Genomic DNA, 14101 nt, shown 5'->3' with positions numbered 1-14101 from the left:
GCCCTTGCCCAAGGGCCCTGATTAATTGTCTGGTCTGGATGGGGGTTGAACCGAGGATTCTCTGGTCTTAAACCCAACGTTTGTTAGACAATTACACCCATCACTGTGGCATGGAGGTGAACAGCCTGTGGCACTATTGAGGTGTTATGGAAGCCCACGTAGTTTGATAGCAGCCTTCAGCTCATCTGTATTGTTGGGTCTCATCTACCCCTTGATAACACCCCATAGCAGGCTGGTCCTGGAAATGATGACTGTCCTAGGTCCGGTGTCGCAGACCAAACGGTCCCCCTAAAAATCGTTCCCCCGATCACACAGTTCACTTGATTATCACCTCGTTTCTGATTCAAACTGCACTCCAGTCATCATTTATTTCTGCGACAGATATCTGAAGCTTTTTCACAACAAACATTTCCACATAAATTCAGCATTATTTCATCATAAAAGGCGGTCAAAGCGATCAGAGTGCCGTGGCTAAACGAGCTGCTAGCTGCTACGTTCACTGCACTTCAGTCATTTCAAAGCGTCACAGAATTTCGTTGAGTTTCTGCTTAAAACAGCCTCATTTCTGCTGATTTTAGAATGATTTAAGAGGTTTTACCTTTATCATGTGATGGTTAATAATCACATTAATCCATTTGATTGCTTTGGGTGAAGAGACTCCAGCTTAGACGTGCTGCTGTGGTCCGAAATGAGACATGCAAAGATCCAAAAGGCAGACCAATTTTTAGGGGTGGACCGTTCGGTCTGCTACACTGGTTTTACATTACCCCCTCCACACACACACACACACTTTTTTCTTTGACTTACAAATGTTGGAACATAGCCATCATAAATAATGTTTATGACATATTCCACTACAGAAAGGAAAATCAGTGACACGATGTGTTGCCACCAGGGATTGCACCACTGTCATTATAAAACCTACTTATATATAAAAAAAATTATGTTGCTGAGCCCCCTGGTGTTTGGCATCTTAACCAAATGCCAATGCTGCCTATGCCATAGGCTGCCCATGGATTCTCTATGGGGTTTTGGTCAGGTGATTTGGCTGGCCAATCACAGCATAACATGCTCAGCAAGCCAGTTGCTTGTCGTTTTGGCACTGTGGGATACCAAGTCCTGCTGGAAAAAGAATTCAGCATCTCCATAAAGCTTGTCAATAGATGGAAGCAGGTGCTCTAAAATCTGCTGGGAGACCACTGCATTGACTTTGGACTTGATAAAACATAGTGGACCAACACCAGAAGATGACATGGTGCCAAAGCATCACTGACTGTGCAACTTCATATTGAACCTCAAGCAGCTTGGATTCTGTGTCTCTCCACTCTCCCCCCAGACTCTGGCACCTCAATTTCCAAATGAAATGTAAAATTTACTTTCATTTGAAAAGAGGATTTTGGACTATGAGTAATGGTTAAGTTTGTTTTCTCTGTAGTCCAGCTAAGACGCTTCTGATTCTGACATTGTCTCTGATACAAGAGTGGCTCGACACAAGGGCTGTGACACTTGTAGCCCATTTCCTGGACTGGCTCTTGAGGCACAGATTTCAGCCTCAGTCTACTCACTGTGAAGCTCCCCCAAGTTCTTGAAATAGCTTTGCTTGACAGTCTTCTCAAGGCTGTGGTCATCCCTGCTGCTTGTGCATCTTTTCCTACCACACATTGCCCTTCCAGTCAACTTACCTTGAATGTGCTTTGATGCAGCACTTTGAGAACAGCCAACTCTGAGCAGTGACCTTCTGTGGCTGACCCTGCAGGGTGTCAGTGTCTTCATGACAACTAGCAAGTTGGCAGTCTTCCCCGTAACTGTCAACCTTTTTTTGAATGCATACGGTGCATCCAGAAAGTTTTCACATGCAGCGCTGCACTTTTTCCACATTTTTTTTTATGTTACAGATGTATTCCAAAATGGATGAAATTCATCTTTTTCCTCAAAATTCTGCACACAATACCCCATAATGACAATGTGAAAAAAGTTTTTATGAGATTTTTGCAAATTTATTAAAAATAAGAGCAGCATGTTGGATTAGTGGTTAGCAATGTTGCCTCACAGGAGAAGGTCATGGGATAAATTCCCATCTGTGGCCTTTCTGTATGGAGTTTTCATGTCCTCCCCGTCTTTGCATGGGTTCTCTCCAGTGTGCTCCGGCTTCCTCCCACATCCAAAAACATGCAGGTTAGGTGAAATAGAAATTTTAAGTTGTGCGTAGGTGTGTGTGCGGGTCTGAATGTGTTTGTATTCTATATGTGGCCCTGCGACAGACTGGCATCCTGTCCAGGGTGTACCCTGCCTCACACCCTATGACTGCTGCGATAGGCTTCAGCCCCCGTGACCTGATGCTGGATTAGCGCTTGAAGATGAGTGTGTGTTAAAAAAAACAAAAAAAACAAATAAATAATAAGAAAAATATGTTTTCACAATTTTTGCCATGAAGGTCAAAATTGAGCTCAGGTGACTCCTGTTTCCACTCAACATCCTTGAGAAGTTTCTACTGCTTAATTGGAGTCCACCTGGCGTAAATTCAGTTGATTGAACATGACTTGGAAAGACACACACCTGACTACAAATGATGTCCCACAGTTGACAGAGTATCAACCAACCATGAAGTCAAAGGAATTGTCTGTAGACCTCTGAGACAGGATTGTCTCAAAGCACAAATCTGGGGAAGGGAACAGAAACATTTCTGGTGTTTTGAAGGTCCCAAAGTGCACAGTGGCCTCCATCATCTGTAAATGGAAGAAGTTTGAATCCACCAGGACTCTTCCTAGAGCCGGCCGCCCATCCAAACTGAGCGATCAGGGAAGAAGGGCCTTAGTCAGGGAGGTGACCAAGAACCCGATGATCACTCTGTCAGAGCTCCAGCATTCCTCTGTGGAGAGAGAACCTTCCATTTGGACAACCATCTCTGCAGCAATCCACCAATCAGGCCTGTATGGTAGAGTGGCCAGACGGGAGTTGGTGGTTATAAAGAAACCTGCACCCTCTTTCCCCTTTCTGGAGTCAGGTTGACAACTATGGGCACACTGCAGCCCACCTGGGGTTTGCCAAAAAGGCACCTGAAGGACTCTCAGACCAGGAGAAACAAAATTCTGGTCTGATGAGACAAAGATTGAACTCTTTGGTGTGAATGTCAGGCATCATGTTTGGAGAAAACCAGGCACCATCTCTTCAGTGAAGCATGGTGGTGGCAGCATCATGCTGTGGGGATGTTTTTCAGCTGCAGGAACTGAGAGACTAGTCAGGATTGAGGGAAAGATGAATGCAGCAATGTACAGAGACATCCTGGATGAAACCCTGCTCCAGAGCACTCTTGACCTCAGATGGTTCATCTTTCAGCAGGACAATGACTTGAAGCACACAGCCAAGATATCAAAGGAGTGGCTTCTGTGAATGTCCTTGAGTGGCCCAGCCAAAGCCCAGACCTGAATCCAACTGAACATCTCTGGAGAGATCTGAAAATGGCTGTACACCGACGCTCCCCATCCAACCTGATGGAGCTTGAGAGGTGCTGCAAAGAGGAATGGACCAAACTGCCCAAAAATAGGGGCACCAAGCTTGTGGCATCATATTCAAAAAGACTTGAGGCTGTAATTGTTGCCAAAGGTGCTTCAACAAAGTATTGAGCAGAGGCTGTGAGTACTTAGGTAATGTGATTTCTTAGTTTTTTAATAAATTTGCAAAATTAAAAAAAAAAAAAAAAAAACTTTTTTCATGTTGTCATTATGGGGTGTTGTGAGTTTAAAAAAAAAAAAAAAAAAAAAAAAAGCTCCATTTTGGAATAAGGCTGTAACATAAAATGTGGAAAAAGTGAAGCACTATGAATACTTTCTTGATGCACTGCATTTCACTGGAACAGAACCTGCTTGAAATATGAAGATGCATTTTTGAGAAAATCATGAAAAAGCAAAGGAAAAATGCCCCATCTTGCCATGTTAAAGAAAGAAGATGGATGAGGTTGAGGGTGGGAGAACACTCCCTCAATCTGCATCAACATCCTGATCAAAACTAGAATTTAGTGGGTTGTTAATCTCAATCCTGGTCAAGCTAACTGTGATCAGGAGCAAGACTTGGCATTGTCCCAGTCCAACCAGCTATAAATGGGTACCGGCAAACCGAACGGTCCCCTCTAAAAATCGGTCCGCCCTGGCTTCACTGTGCATGCGTTATTAGCTGCAGTTCACTGATTATTACCTCGTTTCTGCTTCAAACTGCCTCCAGTCATCATCTATCTCAGCGACAGATATCTGAAGCTTTTGTACAACAAACATTTCCACATAAATTCAGCATTATTTCATCATAAAAGATGGAGGAAGCGATCAGAGCGCCTGAGCTACACGAGCTGCTAGCTGCTGTGTTCACTGCGCGTTGGTCATTTCAAAGCGTCACCAAGTAACGCCTCGTTTCTGCTTAAAACTGAGTTTAGAATGATTTATTAGGTTTTATCCTTGTCATCGGATGGTTAATAATCACATTAATCCATTTGATCATTTTGGGTGAAGAGACTCTTGTCTCAAAGCTTCGAAATGACGCATGTGCAGTGGAAGCAGGGGGGGACCAATTTTTACGTGCAACACTGACATTGGCTTGGTTTAGTAAACTGGACTGGCGTCCTGCACAGAGGGAGTAGCAGAATCTCATCCGTGATTTATAGGACTTCTTTCTTCTGTACCTTAGTAGGACTGAGTCATTCCATTTGCCCATGTTCTCTCTCATGATTGTATGTGGGGAAAAGTAGTGAACCGAAAACATGTGTACCACATTTTTTAAAACAAATTAAAGATGCATGTGGTCTTTGTGCCCCAGAAATCAATCAAACAGTTCATACAAATGAGTGGTAACGCCATGACGACTCATTCAATCAGACTGTCACAACTGTACACACACTTCAGGTCCAGCAATCAGGTTGCAGTGAGGTACACATGCTGGTCTGGAGGTTATTACTGGGCTCATGCTGTCAACTGTGCACTCCGGATTAGTTTTGGCATAACAAATGTCGCTTGTTACTAATCACACATTGCACATTGTAAAACCTTGTCTTCAGAACAAAGGACTTTTTTTTCCATGTTCAAGATACCAAATCTGATGTTATTTTGTGCTTCACTCCTGAAGGACAGCAAGAAGTGACTGTGATGACCATCACCTTCAAATCAGAGACCATGTGGTGGAAAATGGTGGCTTGTGCCCTCTGGGACAGGAGAGTTACTGCCCCAAGTGGAGGAAGTCAAGTATCTCAGGATCTTACGAGTGGAGGTTAAGATGGAACATAATTCTGGTAACCACAGCTGTTTACTGTAACTGCACAGTGAGACAGTACTGCAATCATTTTACAGTAATAAGCTTTTGTATGTTATAGTAGGTACTGTAGTAAAGCAGTATAAAATATATTTTGAGTGTGCCTTTATGTTTTGCTTGTTTCTCCCGTTTCTTAAACATTTAGTCTTTGACCTTTTCCCGTCCATCAGTGCTGATTTGGGACTCAAGAATCAACAATGACCCAACACCGTATTATTTTTAACAATGACAGCTATTGGCCTGTATTTGCAATATAATGAATGAAATGTGATTTGGAAAAAGGTGCGATTCATTGACTTTATCGTAATTTGAACGGGTTTTTGCTTGTCAGAGCCCCCCCCCACCCCCAAACCTTTGGCCTGTTTGGCGCAGGCAGCCAAGCTGAGCTTCCTCTCCCCGGTGCCCTCCGCTCTCTGCGCACACACACACACACACTGGTGGCAAATGAGCAGATCCATTTTGTCAGTTTCTTTCATTTTTTAAGATGGGACTGTTTCTGTGAGGGCTTCCTTAGTGGGTGTCCTCACTGTGTGTAACACCTTCCTAGTCAGCAACAAGTGGAGATGCCTGCAGCAAACAGTGGGCACGCCCACTCCTCACCGGATTGACTTGACGTGCCCATGAACAATAGAACATGGGTTTGTGTAATGGTACTTTGGATGTCCCTTCAAGATGGCACTCTGGGCAGGTGACCATCACCTATATCAAAACCAGCCCAAAGTCCTGCATACATTGTGCCGTACTACTGCGGCTCTGTATTTACCAGTCAATTTCTACCCCTTTCCTCACCTATGGGCATGAGCTTTGGAAAGTGACTGAATGAAGAAGGTCAAAGTAAAAGGAGCGGGAATTACCCTCAGGGACAGGGCAAGAGCTGGGGCTCCTTTTTCGCAACAGGAGCCAGCTGAGGTGGTTCAAACATTTGGTGAGGATGTGCACTGGTTGCCTCCCTAGGGAGGTCTTCCACACAATTCTAACTGGGCCGACACACCACAGAAGACCCAGAACAACATGAGAGGAATTCTATCTCCCACCTGGTTTGGGAATGCGCCAGGAAAAATTAGAGGACTTGATCCATAAGGAAGAGTGGACTGAACTGCTTAGGTCTGCTGCTGCCACCTCAACCCAGATAATTGGCAGAAAATTTATTCCTATTAAAATGTTTTAAGATAACTTTTTATACTTATCTTAAAAGTTCAGTTTATGGATAAATAATGTACTTCATAATATACTTCATCATTCAAGTTGAAATATTACTTCTGTATCTTCTGCTTTTACAATAATGAAAAACAATATTACTGAATTGCAAAAGTAGCACAAAAACTTCAGAAAGCCTAATTCACATATAAAATATTGCACACTAATGAAACTATCTCGACAGACTGAGCAAGAAAAAAAAATCAAGACAATACAGTTTCAATAAAAGATTTTATTATTAATTCTGATATTGCTCTGAGCAGCAGCTCAAAGCTTGGCACTTCAGTTTCTAAAATCATATGTGAGGATGGACAATTACAGGCATGTTAAACAATCACAACCACCTCTGTCTTCTCACCTAACTGTCAGATTACAATCTCATAACTCTATATTACAAAAAATAAAAATGATTTCAACTATAAATTAAACATCTGTGAAAATACCTCAATTTGAGATGTTTAAGATATAAATTGATGATGTTATATTTCTGCTAAGTTAAGCACTGCTTACTTAAAAGTTGACAAAAAAAAAGTCTTCACAATGGAAGGAAAAAGCATCAATAACAGTCGAAATCTAAATTAAACAAATTAAGATGACAGTGTCACACACTACACTCATTACATACTAAACATTTATGGTACCAACAACAGTTAAAATCCATCAGTGCATCCCGTCGAAAAGTACAAGGTAGCAACAGTTGGAAGATAAAACGGTCAAGTGCACTCATGATCAGCACACTGCAGTCTTGTTCTGTGCCTTCAAAACATAAGGTGTGCTGACACTTGCACAACCTGTGTCATGCAGGAGAGTAAACTCGAGAGTCAGGAGGGTAAACGGGTGTAGACTGAACGTGAGAGAGGCACCGGTGCGTGCAATTGCGCAAAAAGAATTACGAAATGTTAAAAAAAAAAAATCTTTCACGCATAAATGTTGTGCAACGTGGTGCAATCTGCTCGCCAACACGTGTAGCTCGGCAAGTGGAGTAAAGAAGTGAACAGAGCGAGTGGTTGCATCAGCACACCACATCAGAGCGCAGCTTGTCTGAAGGATTATAACAAGATGTTAAATCTACCATAAACATACTTTAACAGCTGCACACAAGAAGGAAAGAACATGCAACTGTTTTGAATTACCTTTTTAGACGGCTCCAAATGCTTTCTCCAGCTCATTCAGCGTGTATGTGAATGGCTGCTGCTGGAGTGCTCCTCTGTGATTCAGGAAGTGATTAGAGCCGTTTTCAGCAGACAACTAGGAGAGAAAATGATTAATCTGCTATGAAATAATTATTTTATACATGCAGTGTCCAGCGCAGAGTGCGTGGCAGATGGGAATACAGCAGGTGGGATCGTCACGTGCATCAAGTGTCAGCGCACCTATACTCACCCCTTTGGGCATTTTCATGTTCTACACAACACAAAGCATGCTGGTCCCTGCACTGTGAAGCATGGTGCATCATGAAGCATGGTGCACAACACTTCATGGTGCATCATGAAGCATGGTGCACAACACTTCATGGTGCATCATGAAGCATGGTGCACAACACTTCATGGTGCATCATGGCATCTCCTGCACCATGAAGCATGGTGCACAACACTTCATGGTGCATCATGGTGCTTCCTGCATTGTGAAGCATGGTGCACAACACTTCATGGTGCATAAAGCACCATGCTTCGTGGATGGTTCTCTACTGCAAGCCGCGGGGAATGATGGATTCACAGAAATCCTTGAGGAAAACCTGCAGTGCAGTCTGCAGGAATTCTAATTATGGCCTAATATGGCATATTTTTATTATACCACAGATATTGTGATTTACGTACATTACTATGCAAACGTTTTAGGCACCCTAGAGGTGTAAACACAGCAACTGATGCCCCTCCCCAATCCCTTTTTTATTGGCATGTCAACACAAAATCAGTTCCAACTAGAGTGAATATGAGATATATTAATAATTATTATAATATAGGCTCCAGCCCCCCAGTGAACCTTAACTGGAGTAAGTGGGTATAGAAAATGGATGGATAGTTTCTTTTAAGTGACCTGTCCAGTGTAATGCCACACAAACACAGCTGCAAATGATCATGCAATATTAAAATTATTGTAAAACACAATTACTCATACTTAATCACATTTTCTTAACACACTCTGGTACGACTTCTATACACAAAAAAAAAGAAAAGACGTAAATAGAGCCCAACTTTCATACTGATTATCATTAAAGTTGAAATTCATCACCCATTTAATTTATCAATATTTATCAGGCGTTGCTCATTTTTAATGGTTTTATGATGCACTAAATGTGCCTAAAACATTTGCACAGTACTGTGTGTCTTCTGCTGGGACAGGCTCCAACCCCACCGTGACCCTTAAGTGGACTAAACGGGTATTGAAAATGGATGGATGTCTTCTGAACATTAGATCTGAAGTTCAGCATTAACTAAAGAAAACATACTACCACTCCTACATGACAGCTGAGGCCGGGTCAGACTGGTCTGGGACACTTTCCATTGAGCTGAACAGAGAATGTTTTTACAGAAAAATTCTTATAATGGGAAATGTTTTTTCTAAATGGATGTATTTGACAGGCATTTTCACAGACACGTGGCAGTGTAGAACATACTACACAGAACAACTCCTACTGAGCTCCCTCATTACAAAAAGAAGAAAAAAAAAGTTGTTGCACTCACTCAGAAGTTAAGGCAGAGACATGTGACAGTCTTCAAAGTGGAAATCCCAAATACTTTCAAGCCATCAGATTAACAGAGTTCAAGCCATCTTGTACCAGCACAATGTGTAAGTTCACTGTCATGCAAATGTCTTCAGTTTGAAGGCTTCTGTAAAATTTTAGCCTTCACTATAATCACAGGATTTTCAATGTCAGCTTTGCTCTGAACCATCCTCAGCTCCAGCTGTGCGGGACTGGGTACGTTCCCAGGGCCGGCCACCTCTGATCGAGAGAAAGAAAGACATCAGGTCAAGATATTTTCCTCTTTGGCCCATTGGTTTGGTTTGCTACTGGCATAGAAGGAGGGCTGGCTAACACATGGTAAATAAGCACACATACTATTGGCATAGGTCATGGTCCTCTTAATGACATGCTGAATGACTGAAACCGTTTTTTCACAGGCAGTCTGCAAAAGCAGAAAGAAGACAAAGTCAAAGTTACAGTCAGTTAAATACAGCAATACAAATTCATGGCAGTACATCTTTGATAAGAAGAAGCATGTTTCCATGAGCTTCTTGATTTGCTGCAATACTGTGTTACAGACCTTCAAATCGTTAGGGTGCAGTTGAGTCCAGGCAAGCAACATGGCAGCGAACAAGTCTCCCGTCCCCACGAACACGGCATCGACTCTTGGAATGTCCATTCTGATTTTCTGACTTGTTTTCTTCCCATCTGGTTTCACTGCAGTCATAAAGACAGACACTGTCAGGACACAAAACCTGCAGGCTAAATAAAAACTCTGCACCAGGAGGGATCTGGATTTTCACCAACAAGGGTCGGGTTTCACCAGGTTTTGTTTGTTAATTTTAAAACACAGGTTCCAGTCACCAGCATTCAGAGTGGGTGAGTGACTGTATGCCTTCAGACTACAGTATTTTCCATTGTATGGCCTTTTTTTTATTTTTTTTTTAATTTTTTTTTTTTACTAGTTTGCAAGATCACTTAAACAAAAATAAAACTAAATAAATAAATCCTGTCAAGTGCAATCAATTACAGTGCATCTGGACAATATTCACAGCGCTTCACTTTTTCCGCATTTTGTTATGTCACAGCCTGATTCCAAAATGAATGAAATTCATTTTTTCCTCAAAATTCTACACAACTTTATTAAAAACAATAAAACTAAGAAATCACATGTACACAAGTTTTCACAGCCTTTGCCATGAAGCTCAAAATCGAGCCCAGGTGTCTCCTGTTTCCACTGATCATCCTTGAGATGTTTCTACATCTTAATTGGAGTCCACCTGGGGTAAATTCAGTCGAATGGACATGATTTGGAAAGACAATGCTCATACGACCGAGGGTATTTTAGCATTGCGTTATATTATAGCTTGCGTCAAGTCTTGATTTTGCACCAAGAAGGCATCAGCGCAAACTCTGTTTTTTGACAGCCCAATTGATGGAAAACAGTCATAGCGACACACAACGTTAATCCCTGTAAATCTCGTTGCATGTGCCAATCTCACATATTTACGTTTCCTCCCACAATTTTGCACTCTTGGGTGGGCAAACCGCTCCATTTGTATATTCATGAAGACAAACGCACTAAATTGACAAGATGTTCCATTTTGTGCGTTTAACAGATACAATCCTCATTGCATATAATTAGTAACTCAGAATGCAGGTGCCTCAGCTTTAGCCTCAGCTTTACCCGGCACTCAGTGCTTTTTTGTGGGGGGGGGGGGGGGGGGGGGGGGGGGGGGCGGGTTCTTGTTTTTGAGAGATGCTTGTTGTTTTGTTGCATGCCCTTTTATTCCTACTGTTCTATGCTGCGATGTGACATTGAAATTTCACCATTGAGGGATGAATAAAGGCTTTTCTTATTTTATTTGCAAGTCCAATGATGTCTGCACACACGCCAACCTCAAGTAATCAGGCCCAGTATGCTGCTGAGTGCACTTTTATTTGTACATCTTGCTTATTTTTGGAAATTAAAAAGGCCTTCCTCCAATGGAGTGGCAACCTTTCCAGAGTGTACCTTGCCTTTTGCCAAAAGACAGCTGGGATAGGCTTCAGCGGGTATCAAAAATGAATGACTGACTAAACTGTCTTATGTTAAGTAACAGCACACACTGTAGTGTGCACATGTGCTACCGCTCATTATAAAACTCACCTCCAGGGAAAAAGTGTTCCACATACAGGAAGTGTGACTTATGTTTGCCCCGCCCCCCCCCCACCAAGAGACACTTTCTGACAAGTGCGACTTATATTCCAATGTGACCGATACCCTGCAAAATCCGGTACATTTCTTGAAACAGCTGGATGGGCAGAGAAAGGCAGAAATAGTGCGATTTAAATCATAAATTATCAGTGATGCTGGAAATAGGAGTACTTAGGGGGCTGCAGCACACCCTACTAGCAAGGAGCTGTAATTGCAAGGGAAACTTACTTTATCAAACAAAGTCAATGACATGTCATGTCATGACAACTCCAAAAATCCCAAATGTTGCATTGCTGCACACCATTTAGTATGATATTATACAACCAAGACTCTCTCACAGCACCCCAGACTGACTGATGTCTAACGTCCCTGTAAACTACAGTCTAATCTCCAGCAGGCTACTTCACTTATTGTTTGGCTCCCAAAAGCCACCAGGAAATTGTCGCCTTCTGCGGACGGCACGTCTGTGTTTGTGAGGACCACAGTCTCTGGACCCATTTGGTGAAGCAAATCCATCACCTGGAATGCAGGAAAAAGTGTCACTGCTAGTGATTCTGTGACAATCACATAAAAACTAAGACAGTTACCACACAACACTGTACAGGCAATTCTACATTTGTTTTGAAGAGGAACACAACATAAAGAAGCAAAGTATTTTCAGGATGAAATGTTTTTGGACATTTTCAGTTTATAATCTGTATATTTTTTTTTAATTATCTGGTCATGAAGTCACCTCAACAGCATCCTGCTCTGTTTCGATTTTCCTTCCAGTTAACAGTCTGTGGGGAAAAAAAAAACAAAAAACAAAATACAAGAAGCAGTTAAAAGCTATGATCACAAAAAATTTCCTCCCTTCCTTCCCATCGTTGTCACCAGGAGCAATAAACACGGAAAAAAAATGTATCTTAATAAAATGAAATCTGCCCTGAATCTACTTTAGTTTGCTTCCCATCTAAGCAGCGCAACCAGTGGTTTCATCACAGTGGTTCTACACACCCTAAGCCCCCTCTAGGAACTATGTGAGATTGGTGGCCAGAGTTTAGTTTTACACAAACCTGACCTCTTAAATCAAGGGGATGGAACCTGATAACTTCTTCTCCTGCTGGGTGATGGATGTTTTGAGAAAGCGGGCGCCATAGATGGGGAGGGTGTGAACTGCTCTCTTCACCACACAACATGAAGCTGCGTCCTCAGGCTCCCGATGTTCCATCTACACCCACCACTGCCAGACCATGCATACCTCCAACAACATCGTGAAGATTGCTGATACAACACTAGGTGTCCAGATCACAAATGTGGATTTCAAGGCACACCTGGTTGAGGTGGAAAATCTGGAGCTGTTTTGTCAGGCAAACTGCCTATCTATCTCAGAACACAGCTGGGACTCCATTAAGGAGGATCCTTAGAGGAGACATCTCTACTGACATCAGCTGACTAAAGCTAGTATCTCACTGGACTGTTGGGAAGTCGTTGGAGGTATAAATTTGTGAGAAAATACAGGAATTAGCAACAATTTTCACTTTGAATCACACCGACCTGTATTAGTAATCCTGTTGCACTCCCAGTGGTCCCTGGGCAGCTTGCGCCTGTCTCACGCCTGGAATGTCAGATTCTTTTTGTCTCCAATCAGTCACAATTTACTTTCATGGGTCACCAACTTCTCACAAAGTTGTGTCACATTTTGTGCACTGTTCTGACTCGTGGAACACAAACTCAGAAGGGTTTGAGATGGGTTCAAGACGCCAGTGGTGACTCTGACTATTTTGAGATAAAATTTGTCACACGAATATTTAGAACATGTTCAAAATTCCAGCAACACGAGAGCGAGGCCCTACGACTCATCGAGGACATTGACAATCTCTGCGAACGTTTCGAGACATTTATGAAAATCCCTTATGAATGCTGTTCGCAATTTGTTGCCAACAGGTGCAGCCCAGTGAGATACTAGATTCAAACATATCTATTTCTTCAAAACCAAGAGCAGAAAACAGTGATTACTTCAGGAGGTTAAAGGTGGTCAGAGATACAGTCAGCAAAAAAAAAAAAAAAAAAAAAAAAATCTTGGTCCTTTGAACCGGATGCCAATAGACCGGAACAGTGGTCGGTTCCTGCAGGCCCTTTTCCGGGGGGACGGGTCTCCTCCCTAACGGGTCGGCACTTACCGGGGTGAAGGCATACAGACTTCAGCGGTGGTGACAAAGTGTGATCGCGGACGAGACTACTTTTCTTTATGTGTGCGTGTGGCCGGGACCACCGTGACGAAAAATCCCGTAATGTCTTTTTTGGTTTGTCTCTTGGCTTAAACACTGTAAGGTGAGGCTAAGGCCTGGCTGTAAAGCGTTAAATTTTACTCTCTGAGAGAGAAAGAGAAACGTCAGGTGGCGCAGCGGTTAAAGACCATCTGTTACAGAACCGCGTGCTTGCGCTGCATTTCCCGCTGTGTCAGACACCTGATGTGGCTGTTGGCTCCAGATTGAGCCGGCAGTGGTTACAATTGGCAATTAAAAGAAGCAAGAGACAACTGCATCAATTGTTGATGCGGCCGCTCGTAGCTGTGGTCACAAGGTCTCCGGTGCCTGTCGCGGCGGCAATCCCCGAACCCGGTGGTGGACACTGGAAGTAAGGGATGCTGTCAAGCTGAATAAGGAGTCCTACTTATCTTTGTTGGTAGGTGGGACCCCGGAGGCAGCTGACAGGTACCGGCAGGCCAAGCATGCCGCAGCCCGTGC

The 14101-nt window shown here is 42.8% G+C and overlaps 1 protein-coding gene across 1 annotated transcript in view; it reads right to left on the bottom strand.

Annotated features, from left to right (window-relative positions):
- Positions 1–8819: 8819 nt before the first annotated feature.
- LOC117524763 (pyridoxal kinase-like) overlaps positions 8820–14101 on the bottom strand; it is a 34579-nt gene continuing 29297 nt past the window's right edge. Inside the window, exons 7-11 of the mRNA XM_034186582.1 lie at positions 12106–12151; positions 11780–11891; positions 9756–9892; positions 9551–9617; positions 8820–9433 (exon numbers count right to left, since the gene is read on the bottom strand). Coding sequence (XP_034042473.1) covers positions 9306–9433; positions 9551–9617; positions 9756–9892; positions 11780–11891; positions 12106–12151 — 490 coding nt within the window. The 3' untranslated portion in view covers positions 8820–9305. The remainder of the gene's footprint in view (positions 9434–9550; positions 9618–9755; positions 9893–11779; positions 11892–12105; positions 12152–14101) is intronic.

Source organism: Thalassophryne amazonica, chromosome 14 (assembly GCF_902500255.1).
Source record: "Thalassophryne amazonica chromosome 14, fThaAma1.1, whole genome shotgun sequence".
Classification (NCBI taxonomy): domain Eukaryota; kingdom Metazoa; phylum Chordata; class Actinopteri; order Batrachoidiformes; family Batrachoididae; genus Thalassophryne; species Thalassophryne amazonica.
Note: the sequence above shows the minus strand (reverse complement) of the source record. Positions and strands in the feature narration are given on the sequence as shown.